Here is a 21,852-nt window from a genome sequence, read left to right on the forward strand (position 1 = left end):
ATTATGGAGAACACACTTTTTGTCACACGAGGAAACTTTTTTCAACTCGAAAGCCGTACATTTGAGACCACTTGATAACGCAAAATGGTGACATAAGTGTACAATTTGCATTTGATCGCAAGTTATCATGATCGTGTCGCTAAGTTGCTTTTTATTCTTGCTTACCGACACGATCATCGTGTCGATAGCCACAACGCAACACTCCACGTCAAGGTAGGCCCATATATAACATTAAACACGATTAACATTTGACAACATTGTAAGCCTTGATATAGAATTTGATAAACTGGCCTTGACTAGCACTTCTTCTGACTTGTTTATCGACATGTTCATTCCATCGGCCGAATAGAGCAACGCCCCTTTAAAATGTTAGCAGTAGACGATAAGACTGCAATTTAAAAGAGTTCAAAAGTGCTGAACAGTAAGTACATCAAAAGTTACAGCTTATTCCTGAAAGTTATTGATAATATCTAATGTTGTCACATTTTCACATGACACGTAGTAGATCCCAGATTATTTTATTACCATGCCTTGCCCGTCGCATTTTGATTGGTCGAACTGAACCACGTGACTGACCACAAATACACAGTAATGGTTTGTTTACATGCCGGTGAATATGAATAATAAGATCAACAACTCAAAGTATCGTAGCTTTACAGCTCAAACGTAAATCATAATCAATCACAAAATAAAATGGAGCACTTGTAGGTCAAGTTGAGATACTTTTTTCTGAAAATATCTCCGGATTTGCCAATTTTTTACTGCGCGCGTGACAGTGCGTCGCGTAATTGCTGAGTTTCTTGGGGCCCAGTTGTCGTTCGCTCCTGAAATTTTCGGAAATTTTGACGGTTTTCTTGGGTTCGCTGATAATATAATGGAAATAACAGACTCCGCTCTGACCATGGGCGCGGGCTCGTGGAAATCCAAATTAACGGGCTCGGCAAGCGTCGTCCTTTAATTTTTGGCTTTCCTCTCGCCCTGCCTTGCCCACAAATAAACGTTAATGGTCAGCGCGTCGCCCGTTATTTCTATACCTTTTATACACCTCGTTTCAAAGTGACGCTCTCAGTCATAGAGTGGTGCAATTGGAACGTTTTGTTCTTTTATTTCTTTATGGCAGATACCTTTTGGCTGACAGGAAAATGCATTTTCTTCCCGTTGCTATGTCAATCATGGTGTCATTCCTTTCGCCGTTGTCCATTCTGGGAAGACCTTCCGAAATGTTTGCACATGGCATCAATTATATCCCAGCTACTCTCTCCTGCGTTTGGTCGCTGCCAATGATCAGCTACCTCTTCGTTCCAGTTTTCAAAGGTCTGAAGTTAACCAGTTCTTACGAGGTAATTTTATTTGCCATTCGCATTCCATGCACCATGATAATAATAATAATAATAACAAGGCAGTATTGCTGAAGGCAATGAGTACTTGGGCCGTGATAGAGTAATTTTGAGGACAATATATACTACTATTCAAATATGGTCTTGAATTTCCTCCTGTCAATGAGGCATTTGATTAACTGGTTATTAAACGAAGCAATGGCATGACAACGGCAAAATATGTCTGGCAACTTTTGTGGAGTTTGAGGCAGGGGTTCTTTATTTATAGCGGAATTGCTTAAACTCCTTAAATATTCAAATTACAGCAAATTTCTTTTGTTCTCGATGGTAGATGTCTAATATTTAGATGGGCATATTTAGATTTCTACCCTATAGTTATCCCTATATACCAAAAATCGGACATCCAGCTCTATTGGCTTGCTCAGAATTAGATATGCGCATAATTAATGAGGTACAATATGTGGTGTCATAAGGTGTCCCATCATACCATTTATGAAGGGTGTAGCACTTGTGGTTACTGAGTTGTGGACAAATATATATATTTGAGGTCAAAGGTTATCGAGGTCACGTGACATTTTGTCAAAATAATTGTATTGCTAAGTTATTCCTATATACCAAAAATCAGACCTCCAGCTCTATTGGCGCGCTCAAAATTATATATGCGCATAATTAATGAGGTACAATATGTGGTGTCATAAGGTGTCTTATCATACCAAATATGAAGGATGTAGCACTTGTGGTTACTGAGTTGTGGACAAATATATATATTTGAGGTCAAAGGTCATTGAGGTCACGTCACATTTTGTCATAATAATTGTATTGCTAAGTTATTACTATATACCAAAAATCAGACCTCTAGTTCTATTGGCTCGCTCAAAATAAGATATGCACATAATTAATGAGGTACAATATATGGTGTCATAAGGTGTCCTTTCATACCAAATATGAAGGGTGTAGCACTTGTGGTTACTGAGTTGTGGACAAATATGTATATTTGAGGTCAAAGGTCATTGAGGTCACGTGAAGTTTTGTCAAACAAATTATATTGTTAACTCATCCCTATATACTAGTATCAGAAATCAGACCTCTTGCTCTATTGGCTCGCTCATAATTAGATATGCACATAATTAATGGGGTACAATATGTGGCGTCATAAGGTGTCCCATCATACCAAATATGAAAGGTTTAGCACTTGTGGTTACTGAGTTATGGACAATAATGTATATTTCAGGTCAAAGGTCACCAAGCTTATACTGGATACCAAAGCTCCACAAAACACCTTACAAAGCTAGGTTTATCGCAGGATCTTCAAAATGTTCAACAACAGAGTTATCGAAGATACTGACTTCTGTTCTTTGTACTGTTAAACGGGGACTTCAATCATACTGTGATGTTGTCTTTTCTCGGAGTGGTATAAATCAAATGTGGATATTAAAAAATTCGAAGGAACTCTTGGAAAATTTGAAATCAAGATCTGTTTCAAAAATAACATCTATTAAACTTTCGATTTTTCCACATTGTATACCACAATACCACATGATAAATTGAAAGAGCGCTTGAAAAACATCATCAACCAAGCATTTTTCTACAAAAACGGTTCAGGCCGTTACAAATATGTGGTATTAGGGTATAATTCTACATATTTTGTTAAAAATACAACTAACGCTAAAGTGTTTTATACCGAGAAAGACATTATCAGTATGCTTGATTTCCTCATTGACAACATATTTGTTGAATTTGGAGGACACATTTTCCAACAGTGTATAGGAATTCCCATGGGCACTAACTGTGCTCCCTTACTTGCCGACTTATTTCTGTTCTCATACGAGGCAGAATTTATCCAGAACCTTATCAAGCAGAAAAAGGTCTCTGTAGCTCGTACTTTCAACCTTACATTTAGATACATAGACGATGTTATTTCATTGAATAACTCTGAATTCAGTAAATATCTCGCTATGATTTATCCTCCAGAATTGGAGATTAAAGAGACTACAGAAACGGCCTCTTCTGCTTCATATCTGGACATTTTACTTGAATTTGACTCTAATGGTCACCTTTCTACTAGGCTATATGACAAGAGAGATGACTTCAACTTTAGTATAATTAATTTTCCACACCTCATCAGTAATATTCCACTCTCACCTGCTTATGGGGTATACATTTCCCAGCTTATTCGATATGCATGAGCATGCAGTTCATATGGTGATTTTGTAGAGAGACATGGCCATCTCTCTTTCAAACTGTTAAATCAAGGTTACACCAGAGCAAGGCTTGTCTCTACATTCAAACGCTTTTTTGGCAGGTATCGCAAGCTGGTTGATAAATACGATATCTCTCTTCGACAAATGATCACTGATGGCATCGGTGACATGGGGCCTTAGTTAGTGACCGCTACCTATCTGACTTACAGATTGATATATGGCGGGTGCCACATGTGGGGCAGGATGCGCTTACTATTTTCGAAACACCTGACATCACTTCTTGGTCTTCTGGCCAGAGGTCCATATATCTTTCTTTCATGAATATGACTTTGTTTGTGTACCGTCGATTTACTGTCTGTTCTGTGCTGTTTTGTGTCTATGTTTACTACTATTGTCTTACAAATTTTGACCTAGTGTTATTGGATTACGGATTGGTATGATTGCGATTATTTTACTACGACCAGGTCGATGCTCCTTCTGGTGGACATAGTGTCCCCGAGGGCATCATCCACCTGGTACTTGTACATGATAATGAAGGACTGTATAAGAGATATTCATACCGGCTGGGACGTCGCCCGGGTTAACAAGGTCCCGACCAGCTACACGGGGCACAGTAGCTCAAAATCCGTGTGTCCCTCGGATTATCCTTCAGGATGTTACTAAGACATCATACGTGCAATCAGAGGGCAATTTTTATCACAGAAATGGAGAAAGCTACCAGACAATTAAACCATGCAAATTGCTACTGACAGACTGTTTAAAGTCATCTCCAGCTTGTGATTATACAGGTTCTATCACAAAGTGTGGTATTAAAAACTGCAAAACTTGTAGTATGCTCATCACTACAGAACACTTCAGTAGTAGTTTGACAGGGAAGACCTATTCTACCAAATGTCTGGAACCTCTGAATTGCACAACAAAAAACGTAATCTATGGAATTGAGTGTTCATTGTGTGGGCTCATTTATGTTGGTGAAACAGGAAACAGCTTACGATGTAGAATGAACGGACATCGCAGTGGAGTGAATCGATCTTTGGATGTGCAACTTTATAAGCATTTTACACCAGGACGATCACTCCACAAGATCACATGTTTGCAGAAGACCCTATTCTGTATTTAAAGATCCTGATGCTGTTAAGTGTTTGAATGATATCCATGACAAATATGTTGTCGTCCCTGCTGATAAAGCTGCCAATAACATTGTATTTGTCTGTAAGAAGTATTATTTTGAATGTCTTATAGACGAACTTGGTGTAACTAAGAGCTCCACCAACTCCACTTACAGACAATCAATGTTCAACAAATCTGAAATTTTGGCAAACCATAAGTCATTCATGGATAATTTTAATATTACAACAAAGGATGACCATAATAAGTTGCCTAGCTTATACTGGATACCAAAGCTCCACAAAACACCTTACAAAGCTAGGTTTATCGCAGGATCTTCAAATGTTCAACAACAGAGTTATCGAAGATACTGACTTCTGTTCTTTGTACTGTTAAACGGGGACTTCAATCATACTGTGATGTTGTCTTTTCTCGGAGTGGTAGAAATCAAATGTGGATATTAAAAAATTCGAAGGAACTCTTGGAAAATTTGAAATCAAGATCTGTTTCAAAAATAACATCTATTAAAACTTTCGATTTTCCACATTGTATACCACAATACCACATGATAAATTGAAAGAGCGCTTGAAAAACATCATCAACCAAGCATTTTTCTACAAAAACGGTTCAGGCCGTTACAAATATGTGGTATTAGGGTATAATTCTACATATTTTGTTAAAAATACAACTAACGCTAAAGTGTTTTATACCGAGAAAGACATTATCAGTATGCTTGATTTCCTCATTGACAACATATTTGTTGAATTTGGAGGACACATTTTCCAACAGTGTATAGGAATTCCCATGGGCACTAACTGTGCTCCCTTACTTGCCGACTTATTTCTGTTCTCATACGAGGCAGAATTTATCCAGAACCTTATCAAGCAGAAAAAGGTCTCTGTAGCTCGTACTTTCAACCTTACATTTAGATACATAGACGATGTTATTTCATTGAATAACTCTGAATTCAGTAAATATCTCGCTATGATTTATCCTCCAGAATTGGAGATTAAAGAGACTACAGAAACGGCCTCTTCTGCTTCATATCTGGACATTTTACTTGAATTTGACTCTAATGGTCACCTTTCTACTAGGCTATATGACAAGAGAGATGACTTCAACTTTAGTATAATTAATTTCCACACCTCATCAGTAATATTCCACTCTCACCTGCTTATGGGGTATACATTTCCCAGCTTATTCGATATGCATGAGCATGCAGTTCATATGGTGATTTTGTAGAGAGACATGGCCATCTCTCTTTCAAACTGTTAAATCAAGGTTACACCAGAGCAAGGCTTGTCTCTACATTCAAACGCTTTTTTGGCAGGTATCGCAAGCTGGTTGATAAATACGATATCTCTCTTCGACAAATGATCACTGATGGCATCGGTGACATGGGGCCTTAGTTAGTGACCACTACCTATCTGACTTACAGATTGATATATGGCGGGTGCCACATGTGGGGCAGGATGCGCTTACTATTTTCGAAACACCTGACATCACTTCTTGGTCTTCTGGCCAGAGGTCCATATATCTTTCTTTCATGAATATGACTTTGTTTGTGTACCGTCGATTTACTGTCTGTTCTGTGCTGTTTTGTGTCTATGTTTACTACTATTGTCTTACAAATTTTGACCTAGTGTTATTGGATTACGGATTGGTATGATTGCGATTATTTTACTACGACCAGGTCGATGCTCCTTCTGGTGGACATAGTGTCCCCGAGGGCATCATCCACCTGGTACTTGTACATGATAATGAAGGACTGTATAAGAGATATATTCATACCGGCTGGGACGTCGCCCGGGTTAACAAGGTCCCGACCAGCTACACGGGGCACAGTAGCTCAAAATCCGTGTGTCCCTCGGATTATCCTTCGGGATGTTACTAAGACATCATACGTGCAATCAGAGGGCAATTTTTATCACAGAAATGGAGAAAGCTACCAGACAATTAAACCATGCAAATTGCTACTGACCGACTGTTTAAAGTCATCTCCAGCTTGTGATTATACAGGTTCTATCACAAAGTGTGGTATTAAAAACTGCAAAACTTGTAGTATGCTCATCACTACAGAACAGTTCAGTAGTAGTTTGACAGGGAAGACCTATTCTACCAAATGTCTGGAACCTCTGAATTGCACAACAAAAAACGTAATCTATGGAATTGAGTGTTCATTGTGTGGGCTCATTTATGTTGGTGAAACAGGAAACAGCTTACGATGTAGAATGAACGGACATCGCAGTGGAGTGAATCGATCTTTGGATGTGCAACTTTATAAGCATTTTAACCAGGACGATCACTCCACAAGATCACATGTTTGCAGAAGACCCTATTCTGTATTTAAAGATCCTGATGCTGTTAAGTGTTTGAATGATATCCATGACAAATATGTTGTCGTCCCTGCTGATAAAGCTGCCAATAACATTGTATTTGTCTGTAAGAAGTATTATTTTGAATGTCTTATAGACGAACTTGGTGTAACTAAGAGCTCCACCAACTCCACTTACAGACAATCAATGTTCAACAAATCTGAAATTTTGGCAAACCATAAGTCATTCATGGATAATTTTAATATTACAACAAAGGATGACCATAATAAGTTGCCTAGCTTATACTGGATACCAAAGCTCCACAAAACACCTTACAAAGCTAGGTTTATCGCAGGATCTTCAAAATGTTCAACAACAGAGTTATCGAAGATACTGACTTCTGTTCTTTGTACTGTTAAACGGGGACTTCAATCATACTGTGATGTTGTCTTTTCTCGGAGTGGTAGAAATCAAATGTGGATATTAAAAAATTCGAAGGAACTCTTGGAAAATTTGAAATCAAGATCTGTTTCAAAAATAACATCTATTAAAACTTTCGATTTTTCCACATTGTATACCACAATACCACATGATAAATTGAAAGAGCGCTTGAAAAACATCATCAACCAAGCATTTTTCTACAAAAACGGTTCAGGCCGTTACAAATATGTGGTATTAGGGTATAATTCTACATATTTTGTTAAAATACAACTAACGCTAAAGTGTTTTATACCGAGAAAGACATTATCAGTATGCTTGATTTCCTCATTGACAACATATTTGTTGAATTTGGAGGACACATTTTCCAACAGTGTATAGGAATTCCCATGGGCACTAACTGTGCTCCCTTACTTGCCGACTTATTTCTGTTCTCATACGAGGCAGAATTTATCCAGAACCTTATCAAGCAGAAAAAGGTCTCTGTAGCTCGTACTTTCAACCTTACATTTAGATACATAGACGATGTTATTTCATTGAATAACTCTGAATTCAGTAAATATCTCGCTATGATTTATCCTCCAGAATTGGAGATTAAAGAGACTACAGAAACGGCCTCTTCTGCTTCATATCTGGACATTTTACTTGAATTTGACTCTAATGGTCACCTTTCTACTAGGCTATATGACAAGAGAGATGACTTCAACTTTAGTATAATTAATTTTCCGCACCTCATCAGTAATATTCCACTCTCACCTGCTTATGGGTATACATTTCCCAGCTTATTCGATATGCATGAGCATGCAGTTCATATGGTGATTTTGTAGAGAGACATGGCCATCTCTCTTTCAAACTGTTAAATCAAGGTTACACCAGAGCAAGGCTTGTCTCTACATTCAAACGCTTTTTTGGCAGGTATCGCAAGCTGGTTGATAAATACGATATCTCTCTTCGACAAATGATCACTGATGGCAGCCTAGGAAGTTAACTTCATTGCAAAGGAGCAATGCTTCCAAATTTTAAAATTCAGGAGCCAAATGCTCCTAAATTTCAAAATTTAGGAGCAAAATGCTCCTAAAGTTCAAAATAAAGGAGCAATTATAAACCTGTTGTGCCTTGGATAATCTTTTACTTCAATAAACAACATTATTGTGAATGTACACAATATACCAGTAGCTTGTATTTGCCGCGTAGATATCTTAATCAAGATTATCTGAATCTGGTTCATTGTTCAAACAAAAGTCAGAAAACTTCAACAGTTCAGTTTCCAAGAGTTCACGTCAAGAATTACTACTCATGCATGCACACTACAGAAAATCATTCAGATCTCCATGTTCAATATCTGCAGTATCATCAACACAGACAATATTCTGAGGCCACGACTGTTTTACATTTGGCCGCCTTGCCCTCGTCGATTCATTTAACCAAGACTCTGCATAAACAGTGGGGTCAAATTCAGTGACATCAGGACCTTCCAAGCTGATGCGTATCAAGTCTCCCACAGTTTCTGGATGAAGTCGAGTGCGGGCTTCTGTCTTGATTCGTCTTTGTGCAGAGAACCCTCTTTCACACTGGGCAGTAGAAATGGGTAGTGCTGTCATTATCTCTACCAAATGTAGTATGTTCTGAAAATTTGTGCGGTATGGTTCTTTTGTCAACATCAGACTCCACAATGCCGTGTGTGATTTATCCAAAAACTGATTGAAGACTAAGAGCTTTAGTTGTCGCCATTCACCTGCCACATCAACAACAATACAACCATTTCTATCAAGTATTGTACCAAACCATTCCAGAAGGAAAGCCAATTCTTGCTGACCATACACCATTAGACTTTCCACTGTGTCAGGCCATGCATCATGATTGAAAAGCACTGATAAACATGCCACTGCTTTAGCTGCTCCTTGCGCATTTACCGTACCCAACAAATTCTGAAACCTTCGCTTCAGTTCTGCAACAGTTGTATCACACGTTTCGTCGATTGCCTTCTGCAGTTGTGTCTTAACTAGGGCTGGTTTGCCCTTCAACTGCACGTCTTGATAAGTGATTTCTTCCGACTCATCATTTTCGCTGTCACACTCGCGGTCGTCCGTATTCTCTCTCTGTTCAGTGTTCATGCATGTACTGGTGAGAAACTGATCAAGTGCACCATTTTGTACATTCTCTGTTTTCATGGACTCCACGGTCGCGATACATGACCTCACTCCATGGATGGCTTGAGGTAGAATAACTTCATTTGCCTGTAAAAGCCGGCTCAGCGATGCTATCTGTCCGAATAAATCCAAAAGGAAATGGCAAAAGGCGGCAAATTTCACTTTTGTCATTTCGCGAACAACTTTACTTGCTCGACCTTTGATGTCGAATTTCGGGTAGTGGCGGCGAGGTGTTCGGCATGTGCTAAAACCGCTGCATACTGGCCGCATGTTGATGGACTGTTTTTGTCCCTCTGCTTTGATGACAGAAATATACGCAGTGCTCTTTCCACGTGCGGAGCCCATCTTGTTCCCGACACGGACTTTGGAGTGTAAACATCAACTCCCAATTCAGAAGCGAGCGATGCGAGCTCTCTGCGACTCTTTGGAGAGTAGTGATACGTCTTCCAAACCATATTCAGAACATCGTGAACATTTTTCACCATCGATATGCCTTTCTGTACAGCAAGCATGACAAGTTCCAGCCGATGAGGCATACAATGAAAGGACACGATGTAACTTACTTCATCTCGTAGCATTGTGAACACGCTGCAATTTTTACCGAGATTTACCGATGCGCCGTCTGCGCCAATCCGACAATCTTCGCCCTCCAGTTGTCGTCTATTTTATCGCAGAGGGATTTTGCCGCACTTACCACGCCTGCAGCGTGTGCATGTTCGAGTTCTTTCTGTCCGATGAGATTTACTTTTGGTTTTCCACTTGTTTTGTCAACATGGCGCAAGTAGACTATTTCACACTCCTGCATAGCTCTATCAGTATCGCCATCGATGAGAATGGAAATATAATTAGAATCACGAACAGAGTCTGATAATTCCTTCTTCATTTTGTCCGCAATCGTACCGATGATTTCAGCACACTTATGTGTATTGTCATAGGTTGGATTGATATCGACTCCGTTTTTTCTGTGTAGGAGCAATAAAGTGGGAAATACAGAGAACGGCATTTCATGTTTAGCGATCAGATAGGCGATGTTCATTTTGATTTTCATTTCTCGCAGTGTAGCGTCACTACTACCAGGCTTGTTGCTTCGGAAGGCTTTTGCCAGAGGACTAGCTTCAACAGACTGAGCGAAGTATTTGTCTCTCGCACGAATGTGTTTGAAGGAACTTGCGTGTTCAGTCAAACTCTCTTTTTTCTCGACCAGTTTACCCACTTCACTTCCGTATTCCGACTTCTCTTTTGCCGCTCGACACCATCGACACCACACGCGATAAATATTCCCACAGTGAAGATGTTTACTTTCGTCACTCATATCTACATCAAGCCATTCAAATTGTTCATGCCATCGCACAAGTTTACTGTCTTTCGACTTTCCAATCCGGGCCTGCTTGATTTTGTTCACGATCATTGATGCACCACCGCCATCTTCCTTGCGCCGTTTAGGCGTGGTCACGTTGGTAGAACCCGTACGTGCTGATGTGTCGCCTGGATGATCATCACGTGTTGAACTTGAAACTTCAGCCCGCATCTCAGTCGGTCGAAAAAAGTCTGTAATTTGTTTCTTGCTCATGATGTGTCAGCTTATATCACCGCTGTTTGAAATACTTCAGAATATTGGGTCGTAGTTTGATGAAAAGTTGTCGTGCTCCCGAGAACATGTACCTATGAGTGAGCCGTACCGTCGCCACCACGTGTGGTTATATGTTCTTTTTTGTGTGTTTGAGAGTACCACCTCCACGGCCAAATAAACCAATGCGAAAAAATAGAATTTTAGAGTCGGCAAAACACAGTCGTCCCGGCAATGGCGTAATTAGACACGGTGTGTCGATGGACTTGTCCATCAAACAAATTGCCCAATGAAAAGAAAAGAGAAGCGTCCGACCGACGTCGTCACACAGAGATTTGCCGACAAAAATGTATCAGAAAAAATAAAAGGAAATGTCAATCAAAGTAAAAGAAAATCCAAGGCCAGTCAAGTTTTTGATACATTTGAAGTGAGAGACAGTTGTTCGCTATCAGATTACACGAGCAGCCAAAACAATGCGCTAAATATAGGCCGCGTCTATGGCTCACAGTTTACTCGCTGAATGCGACCATTCTTGTTGTCGCACTCGCTGAATGCGAGCGTATTTTTAATTCCACTCGCTAAATGCGACCGTTTTCATATTTTCACTCGCATTACCCCAAATTTTAGGCGCAAATGCGAGTAATTACTCGCAACTTCCTAGGCTGGATGGCATCGGTGACATGGGGCCTTAGTTAGTGACCGCTACCTATCTGACTTACAGATTGATATATGGCGGGTGCCACATGTGGGGCAGGATGCGCTTACTATTTTCGAAACACCTGACATCACTTCTTGGTCTTCTGGCCAGAGGTCCATATATCTTTCTTTCATGAATATGACTTTGTTTGTGTACCGTCGATTTACTGTCTGTTCTGTGCTGTTTTGTGTCTATGTTTACTACTATTGTCTTACAAATTTTGACCTAGTGTTATTGGATTACGGATTGGTATGATTGCGATTATTTTACTACGACCAGGTCGATGCTCCTTCTGGTGGACATAGTGTCCCCGAGGGCATCATCCACCTGGTACTTGTACATGATAATGAAGGACTGTATAAGAGATATATTCATACCGGCTGGGACGTCGCCCGGGTTAACAAGGTCCCGACCAGCTACACGGGGCACAGTAGCTCAAAATCTGTGTGTCCCTCGGATTATCCTTCAGGATGTTACTAAGACATCATACGTGCAATCAGAGGGCAATTTTTATCACAGAAATGGAGAAAGCTACCAGACAATTAAACCATGCAAATTGCTACTGACAGACTGTTTAAAGTCATCTCCAGCTTGTGATTATACAGGTTCTATCACAAAGTGTGGTATTAAAAACTGCAAAACTTGTAGTATGCTCATCACTACAGAACAGTTCAGTAGTAGTTTGACAGGGAAGACCTATTCTACCAAATGTCTGGAACCTCTGAATTGCACAACCAAAAACGTAATCTATGGAATTGAGTGTTCATTGTGTGGGCTCATTTATGTTGGTGAAACAGGAAACAGCTTACGATCTAGAATGAACGGACATCGCAGTGGAGTGAATCGATCTTTGGATGTGCAACTTTATAAGCATTTTAACCAGGACGATCACTCCACAAGATCACATGTTTGCAGAAGACCCTATTCTGTATTTAAAGATCCTGATGCTGTTAAGTGTTTGAATGATATCCATGACAAATATGTTGTCGTCCCTGCTGATAAAGCTGCCAATAACATTGTATTTGTCTGTAAGAAGTATTATTTTGAATGTCTTATAGACGAACTTGGTGTAACTAAGAGCTCCACCAACTCCACTTACAGACAATCAATGTTCAACAAATCTGAAATTTTGGCAAACCATAAGTCATTCATGGATAATTTTAATATTACAACAAAGGATGACCATAATAAGTTGCCTAGCTTATACTGGATACCAAAGCTCCACAAAACACCTTACAAAGCTAGGTTTATCGCAGGATCTTCAAAATGTTCAACAACAGAGTTATCGAAGATACTGACTTCTGTTCTTTGTACTGTTAAACGGGGACTTCAATCATACTGTGATGTGTTTCTTTTCTCGGAGTGGTAGAAATCAAATGTGGATATTAAAAAATTCGAAGGAACTCTTGGAAAATTTGAAATCAAGATCTGTTTCAAAATAACATCTATTAAAACTTTCGATTTTTCCACATTGTATACCACAATACCACATGATAAATTGAAAGAGCGCTTGAAAAACATCATCAACCAAGCATTTTTCTACAAAAACGGTTCAGGCCGTTACAAATATGTGGTATTAGGGTATAATTCTACATATTTTGTTAAAAATACAACTAACGCTAAAGTGTTTTATACCGAGAAAGACATTATCAGTATGCTTGATTTCCTCATTGACAACATATTTGTTGAATTTGGAGGACACATTTTCCAACAGTGTATAGGAATTCCCATGGGCACTAACTGTGCTCCCTTACTTGCCGACTTATTTCTGTTCTCATACGAGGCAGAATTTATCCAGAACCTTATCAAGCAGAAAAAGGTCTCTGTAGCTCGTACTTTCAACCTTACATTTAGATACATAGACGATGTTATTTCATTGAATAACTCTGAATTCAGTAAATATCTCGCTATGATTTATCCTCCAGAATTGGAGATTAAAGAGACTACAGAAACGGCCTCTTCTGCTTCATATCTGGACATTTTACTTGAATTTGACTCTAATGGTCACCTTTCTACTAGGCTATATGACAAGAGAGATGACTTCAACTTTAGTATAATTAATTTTCCACACCTCATCAGTAATATTCCACTCTCACCTGCTTATGGGGTATACATTCCCAGCTTATTCGATATGCATGAGCATGCAGTTCATATGGTGATTTTGTAGAGAGACATGGCCATCTCTCTTTCAAACTGTTAAATCAAGGTTACACCAGAGCAAGACTTGTCTCTACATTCAAACGCTTTTTTGGCAGGTATCGCAAGCTGGTTGATAAATACGATATCTCTCTTCGACAAATGATCACTGATGGCATCGGTGACATGGGGCCTTAGTTAGTGACCGCTACCTATCTGACTTACAGATTGATATATGGCGGGTGCCACATGTGGGGCAGGATGCGCTTACTATTTTCGAAACACCTGACATCACTTCTTGGTCTTCTGGCCAGAGGTCCATATATCTTTCTTTCATGAATATGACTTTGTTTGTGTACCGTCGATTTACTGTCTGTTCTGTGCTGTTTTGTGTCTATGTTTACTACTATTGTCTTACAAATTTTGACCTAGTGTTATTGGATTACGGATTGGTATGATTGCGATTATTTTACTACGACCAGGTCGATGCTCCTTCTGGTGGACATAGTGTCCCAGAGGGCATCATCCACCTGGTACTTGTACATGATAATGAAGGACTGTATAAGAGATATATTCATACCGGCTGGGACGTCGCCCGGTTAACAAGGTCCCGACCAGCTACACGGGGCACAGTAGCTCAAAATCCGTGTGTCCCTCGGATTATCCTTCGGGATGTTACTAAGACATCATACGTGCAATCAGAGGGCAATTTTTATCACAGAAATGGAGAAAGCTACCAGACAATTAAACCATGCAAATTGCTACTGACGGACTGTTTAAAGTCATCTCCAGCTTGTGATTATACAGGTTCTATCACAAAGTGTGGTATTAAAAACTGCAAAACTTGTAGTATGCTCATCACTACAGAACAGTTCAGTAGTAGTTTGACAGGGAAGACCTATTCTACCAAATGTCTGGAACCTCTGAATTGCACAACAAAAAACGTAATCTATGGAATTGAGTGTTCATTGTGTGGGCTCATTTATGTTGGTGAAACAGGAAACAGCTTACGATGTAGAATGAACGGACATCGCAGTGGAGTGAATCGATCTTTGGATGTGCAACTTTATAAGCATTTTAACCAGGACGATCACTCCACAAGATCACATGTTTGCAGAAGACCCTATTCTGTATTTAAAGATCCTGATGCTGTTAAGTGTTTGAATGATATCCATGACAAATATGTTGTCGTCCCTGCTGATAAAGCTGCCAATAACATTGTATTTGTCTGTAAGAAGTATTATTTTGAATGTCTTATAGACGAACTTGGTGTAACTAAGAGCTCCACCAACTCCACTTACAGACAATCAATGTTCAACAAATCTGAAATTTTGGCAAACCATAAGTCATTCATGGATAATTTTAATATTACAACAAAGGATGACCATAATAAGTTGCCTAGCTTATACTGGATACCAAAGCTCCACAAAACACCTTACAAAGCTAGGTTTATCGCAGGATCTTCAAAATGTTCAACAACAGAGTTATCGAAGATACTGACTTCTGTTCTTTGTACTGTTAAACGGGGACTTCAATCATACTGTGATGTTGTCTTTTCTCGGAGTGGTAGAAATCAAATGTGGATATTAAAAAATTCGAAGGAACTCTTGGAAAATTTGAAATCAAGATCTGTTTCAAAAATAACATCTATTAAAACTTTCGATTTTTCCACATTGTATACCACAATACCACATGATAAATTGAAAGAGCGCTTGAAAAACATCATCAACCAAGCATTTTTCTACAAAAACGGTTCAGGCCGTTACAAATATGTGGTATTAGGGTATAATTCTACATATTTTGTTAAAAATACAACTAACGCTAAAGTGTTTTATACCGAGAAAGACATTATCAGTATGCTTGATTTCCTCATTGACAACATATTTGTTGAATTTGGAGGACACATTTTCCAACAGTGTATAGGAATTCCCATGGGCACTAACTGTGCTCCCTTACTTGCCGACTTATTTCTGTTCTCATACGAGGCAGAATTTATCCAGAACCTTATCAAGCAGAAAAAGGTCTCTGTAGCTCGTACTTTCAACCTTACATTTAGATACATAGACGATGTTATTTCATTGAATAACTCTGAATTCAGTAAATATCTCGCTATGATTTATCCTCCAGAATTGGAGATTAAAGAGACTACAGAAACGGCCTCTTCTGCTTCATATCTGGACATTTTACTTGAATTTGACTCTAATGGTCACCTTTCTACTAGGCTATATGACAAGAGAGATGACTTCAACTTTAGTATAATTAATTTTCCACACCTCATCAGTAATATTCCACTCTCACCTGCTTATGGGGTATACATTTCCCAGCTTATTCGATATGCATGAGCATGCAGTTCATATGGTGATTTTGTAGAGAGACATGGCCATCTCTCTTTCAAACTGTTAAATCAAGGTTACACCAGAGCAAGGCTTGTCTCTACATTCAAACGCTTTTTTGGCAGGTATCGCAAGCTGGTTGATAAATACGATATCTCTCTTCGACAAATGATCACTGATGGCATCGGTGACATGGGGCCTTAGTTAGTGACCGCTACCTATCTGACTTACAGATTGATATATGGCGGGTGCCACATGTGGGGCAGGATGCGCTTACTATTTTCGAAACACCTGACATCACTTCTTGGTCTTCTGGCCAGAGGTCCATATATCTTTCTTTCATGAATATGACTTTGTTTGTGTACCGTCGATTTACTGTCTGTTCTGTGCTGTTTTGTGTCTATGTTTACTACTATTGTCTTACAAATTTTGACCTAGTGTTATTGGATTACGGATTGGTATGATTGCGATTATTTTACTACGACCAGGTCGATGCTCCTTCTGGTGGACATAGTGTCCCAGAGGGCATCATCCACCTGGTACTTGTACATGATAATGAAGGACTGTATAAGAGATATATTCATACCGGCTGGGACGTCGCCCGGGTTAACAAGGTCCCGACCAGCTACACGGGCACAGTAGCTCAAAATCCGTGTGTCCCTCGGATTATCCTTCGGGATGTTACTAAGACATCATACGTGCAATCAGAGGGCAATTTTTATCACAGAAATGGAGAAAGCTACCAGACAATTAAACCATGCAAATTGCTACTGACAGACTGTTTAAAGTCATCTCCAGCTTGTGATTATACAGGTTCTATCACAAAGTGTGGTATTAAAAACTGCAAAACTTGTAGTATGTTCATCACTACAGAACAGTTCAGTAGTAGTTTGACAGGGAAGACCTATTCTACCAAATGTCTGGAACCTCTGAATTGCACAACCAAAAACGTAATCTATGGAATTGAGTGTTCATTGTGTGGGCTCATTTATGTTGGTGAACAGGAAACAGCTTACGATCTAGAATGAACGGACATCGCAGTGGAGTGAATCGATCTTTGGATGTGCAACTTTATAAGCATTTTAACCAGGACGATCACTCCACAAGATCACATGTTTGCAGAAGACCCTATTCTGTATTTAAAGATCCTGATGCTGTTAAGTGTTTGAATGATATCCATGACAAATATGTTGTCGTCCCTGCTGATAAAGCTGCCAATAACATTGTATTTGTCTGTAAGAAGTATTATTTTGAATGTCTTATAGACGAACTTGGTGTAACTAAGAGCTCCACCAACTCCACTTACAGACAATCAATGTTCAACAAATCTGAAATTTTGGCAAACCATAAGTCATTCATGGATAATTTTAATATTACAACAAAGGATGACCATAATAAGTTGCCTAGCTTATACTGGATACCAAAGCTCCACAAAACACCTTACAAAGCTAGGTTTATCGCAGGATCTTCAAAATGTTCAACAACAGAGTTATCGAAGATACTGACTTCTGTTCTTTGTACTGTTAAACGGGGACTTCAATCATACTGTGATGTTGTCTTTTCTCGGAGTGGTATAAATCAAATGTGGATATTAAAAAATTCGAAGGAACTCTTGGAAAATTTGAAATCAAGATCTGTTTCAAAAATAACATCTATTAAAACTTTCGATTTTTCCACATTGTATACCACAATACCACATGATAAATTGAAAGAGCGCTTGAAAAACATCATCAACCAAGCATTTTTCTACAAAAACGGTTCAGGCCGTTACAAATATGTGGTATTAGGGTATAATTCTACATATTTTGTTAAAATACAACTAACGCTAAAGTGTTTTATACCGAGAAAGACATTATCAGTATGCTTGATTTCCTCATTGACAACATATTTGTTGAATTTGGAGGACACATTTTCCAACAGTGTATAGGAATTCCCATGGGCACTAACTGTGCTCCCTTACTTGCCGACTTATTTCTGTTCTCATACGAGGCAGAATTTATCCAGAACCTTATCAAGCAGAAAAAGGTCTCTGTAGCTCGTACTTTCAACCTTACATTTAGATACATAGACGATGTTATTTCATTGAATAACTCTGAATTCAGTAAATATCTCGCTATTATTGAATACTTCAATCCATCAATAATATCTCGCATGAAAGTACTCCAGAATTGGAGATTAAAAGAAACTACGAAACGCCTCTTCGCTTCATATCTGGACATTTTACTTGAATTTGACTCTAATGGTCACCTTTCTACTAGGCTATATGACAAGAGAGATGACTTCAACTTTAGTATAATTATTATTTTCCACACCTCATCAGTAATATTCCACTCTCACCTGCTTATGGGGTATACATTTCCCAGCTTATTCGATATGCATGAGCATGCAGTTCATATGGTGATTTTGTAGAGAGACATGGCCATCTCTCTTTCAAACTGTTAAATCAAGGTTACACCAGAGCAAGGCTTGTCTCTACATTCAAACGCTTTTTTGGCAGCAGTATCGCAAGCTGGTTGATAAATACGATATCTCTCTTCGACAAATGATCACTGATGGCATCGGTGACATGGGGCCTTAGTTAGTGACCGCTACCTATCTGACTTACAGATTGATATATGGCGGGTGCCACATGTGGGGCAGGATGCGCTTACTATTTTCGAAACACCTGACATCACTTCTTGGTCTTCTGGCCAGAGGTCCATATATCTTTCTTTCATGAATATGACTTTGTTTGTGTACCGTCTATTTACTGTCTGTTCTGTGCTGTTTTGTGTCTATGTTTACAACTATTGTCTTACAAATTTTGACCTAGTGTTATTGGATTACGGATTGGTATGATTGCGATTATTTTACTACGACCAGGTCGATGCTCCTTCTGGTGGACATAGTGTCCCCGAGGGCATCATCCACCTGGTACTTGTACATGATAATGAAGGACTGTATAAGAGATATATTCATACCGGCTGGGACGTCGCCCGGGTTAACAAGGTCCCGACCAGCTACACGGGGCACAGTAGCTCAAAATCCGTGTGTCCCTCGGATTATCCTTCGGGATGTTACTAAGACATCATACATGCAATCAGAGGGCAATTTTTATCACAGAAATGGAGAAAGCTACCAGACAATTAAACCATGCAAATTGCTACTGACGGACTGTTTAAAGTCATCTCCAGCTTGTGATTATACAGGTTCTATCACAAAGTGTGGTATTAAAAACTGCAAAACTTGTAGTATGCTCATCACTACAGAACAGTTCAGTAGTAGTTTGACAGGGAAGACCTATTCTACCAAATGTCTGGAACCTCTGAATTGCACAACAAAAAACGTAATCTATGGAATTGAGTGTTCATTGTGTGGGCTCATTTATGTTGGTGAAACAGGAAACAGCTTACGATCTAGAATGAACGGACATCGCAGTGGAGTGAATCGATCTTTGGATGTGCAACTTTATAAGCATTTTAACCAGGACGATCACTCCACTTTGTCTATGCGTGTCCGTATTCTTGAAAAAATATACCATCCAACCAACAGCCCCACACTTAGTTCACCATTCCGTAGACAAGAGAGAATACCACTGGATTAGACAGTTAGGTACCGCAATGCCTTATGGTTGTAATGACAACATCAAAGATATAGGCAATCTCTCAAGTCCTGGTTGTTCAGAAGTGAATGTGATGGGCCTATTTGAGTCTTCTGTCCGTAGAAGACGTAGTCATGGACATAGGCGTTACCATCGGCCTAAATTGGATACATCAGCTACCTCCAATTGCCATGACAAATTTCATGAACTGCTTCTTTTATTGCAGAAGCCTTTAGGTCTCCATCACATTCGTACTTCATTATATGCTCTTTCCATCAAGGACTTGAGAAGGTTGCATATCTATGCATTGGGATTGTCTTTGACAGATCCGAACAAACAACTGTACAGACTGGTCAGTATTATTGCTGACATTGCACTATACAGACTATACAAGCCTGTTCGTGCTGATCCTATGACTGATGATCATCGTCATTTCATACATCTTCCATTTACTAACAAAGGAATTGATGCCATTAATATCAGCAATATACTACACAACAAAAAGGTTACATCAACTATACCTGTATACTTTAAGAACCAGTCTGTACCTATTCTGTCATATCAATACACCAAGACAATCTCCAATAAAATATTCAATTACAATAAGGCATTGCGGCACTTAAAAATTGATGAATTCCTTCAAACACCAGCATCCTGTGACTGCTCTACATCTCCCTTCAAATATACTACAGTTGGCCATGTCATCACTGGTGATCTGAACTTGGTTGAACATCACCACCTTCGTAAGATATTATCTTGTGGACCCAAGTTCAGAGAACCTCGCAGGATCAACTGGAACCATAATTTTAAGATCATTATGGACTCAGTTGAGGAATATGCCAGGAAATGGGCTAAAAGGGAGGATGTAGAGCTGGACACACTGTCAGAATGGGTCAAATCTGTGAGGAAAATAGTGCGTGGCCGTATTGGTCGACTAAGATCACATGTTTGCAGAAGACCCTATTCTGTATTTAAAGATCCTGATGCTGTTAAGTGTTTGAATGATATCCATGACAAATATGTTGTCGTCCCTGCTGATAAAGCTGCCAATAACATTGTATTTGTCTGTAAGAAGTATTATTTTGAATGTCTTATAGACGAACTTGGTGTAACTAAGAGCTCCACCAACTCCACTTACAGACAATCAATGTTCAACAAATCTGAAATTTTGGCAAACCATAAGTCATTCATGGATAATTTTAATATTACAACAAAGGATGACCATAATAAGTTGCCTAGCTTATACTGGATACCAAAGCTCCACAAAACACCTTACAAAGCTAGGTTTATCGCAGGATCTTCAAAATGTTCAACAACAGAGTTATCGAAGATACTGACTTCTGTTCTTTGTACTGTTAAATGGGGACTTCAATCATACTGTGATGTTGTCTTTTCTCGGAGTGGTATAAATCAAATGTGGATATTAAAAAATTCGAAGGAACTCTTGGAAAATTTGAAATCAAGATCTGTTTCAAAAATAACATCTATTAAAACTTTCGATTTTTCCACATTGTATACCACAATACCACATGATAAATTGAAAGAGCGCTTGAAAAACATCATCAACCAAGCATTTTTCTACAAAAACGGTTCAGGCCGTTACAAATATGTGGTATTAGGGTATAATTCTACATATTTTGTTAAAAATACAACTAACGCTAAAGTGTTTTATACCGAGAAAGACATTATCAGTATGCTTGATTTCCTCATTGACAACATATTTGTTGAATTTGGAGGACACATTTTCCAACAGTGTATAGGAATTCCCATGGGCACTAACTGTGCTCCCTTACTTGCCGACTTATTTCTGTTCTCATACGAGGCAGAATTTATCCAGAACCTTATCAAGCAGAAAAGGTCTCTGTAGCTCGTACTTTCAACCTTACATTTAGATACATAGAGATGTTATTTCATTGAATAACTCTGAATTCAGTAAATATCTCGCTATGATTTATCCTCCAGAATTGGAGATTAAAGAGACTACAGAAACG

General features: G+C 39.0%; 1 protein-coding gene across 1 annotated transcript in view; it reads left to right on the forward strand.

Moving 5' to 3' along the window:
- Window positions 1-202: 202 nt before the first annotated feature.
- LOC139150705 (putative sodium-dependent multivitamin transporter) overlaps window positions 203-21,852 on the forward strand; it is a 43,874-nt gene continuing 22,224 nt past the window's right edge. Inside the window, exons 1-2 of the mRNA XM_070723123.1 lie at window positions 203-213; window positions 1,121-1,340. Of these exons, the coding sequence (XP_070579224.1) occupies window positions 1,143-1,340 (198 nt within the window). The 5' untranslated portion in view covers window positions 203-213; window positions 1,121-1,142. The remainder of the gene's footprint in view (window positions 214-1,120; window positions 1,341-21,852) is intronic.

Source organism: Ptychodera flava, chromosome 14, assembly GCF_041260155.1.
Source record: "Ptychodera flava strain L36383 chromosome 14, AS_Pfla_20210202, whole genome shotgun sequence".
NCBI classification, from domain to species: domain Eukaryota; kingdom Metazoa; phylum Hemichordata; class Enteropneusta; family Ptychoderidae; genus Ptychodera; species Ptychodera flava.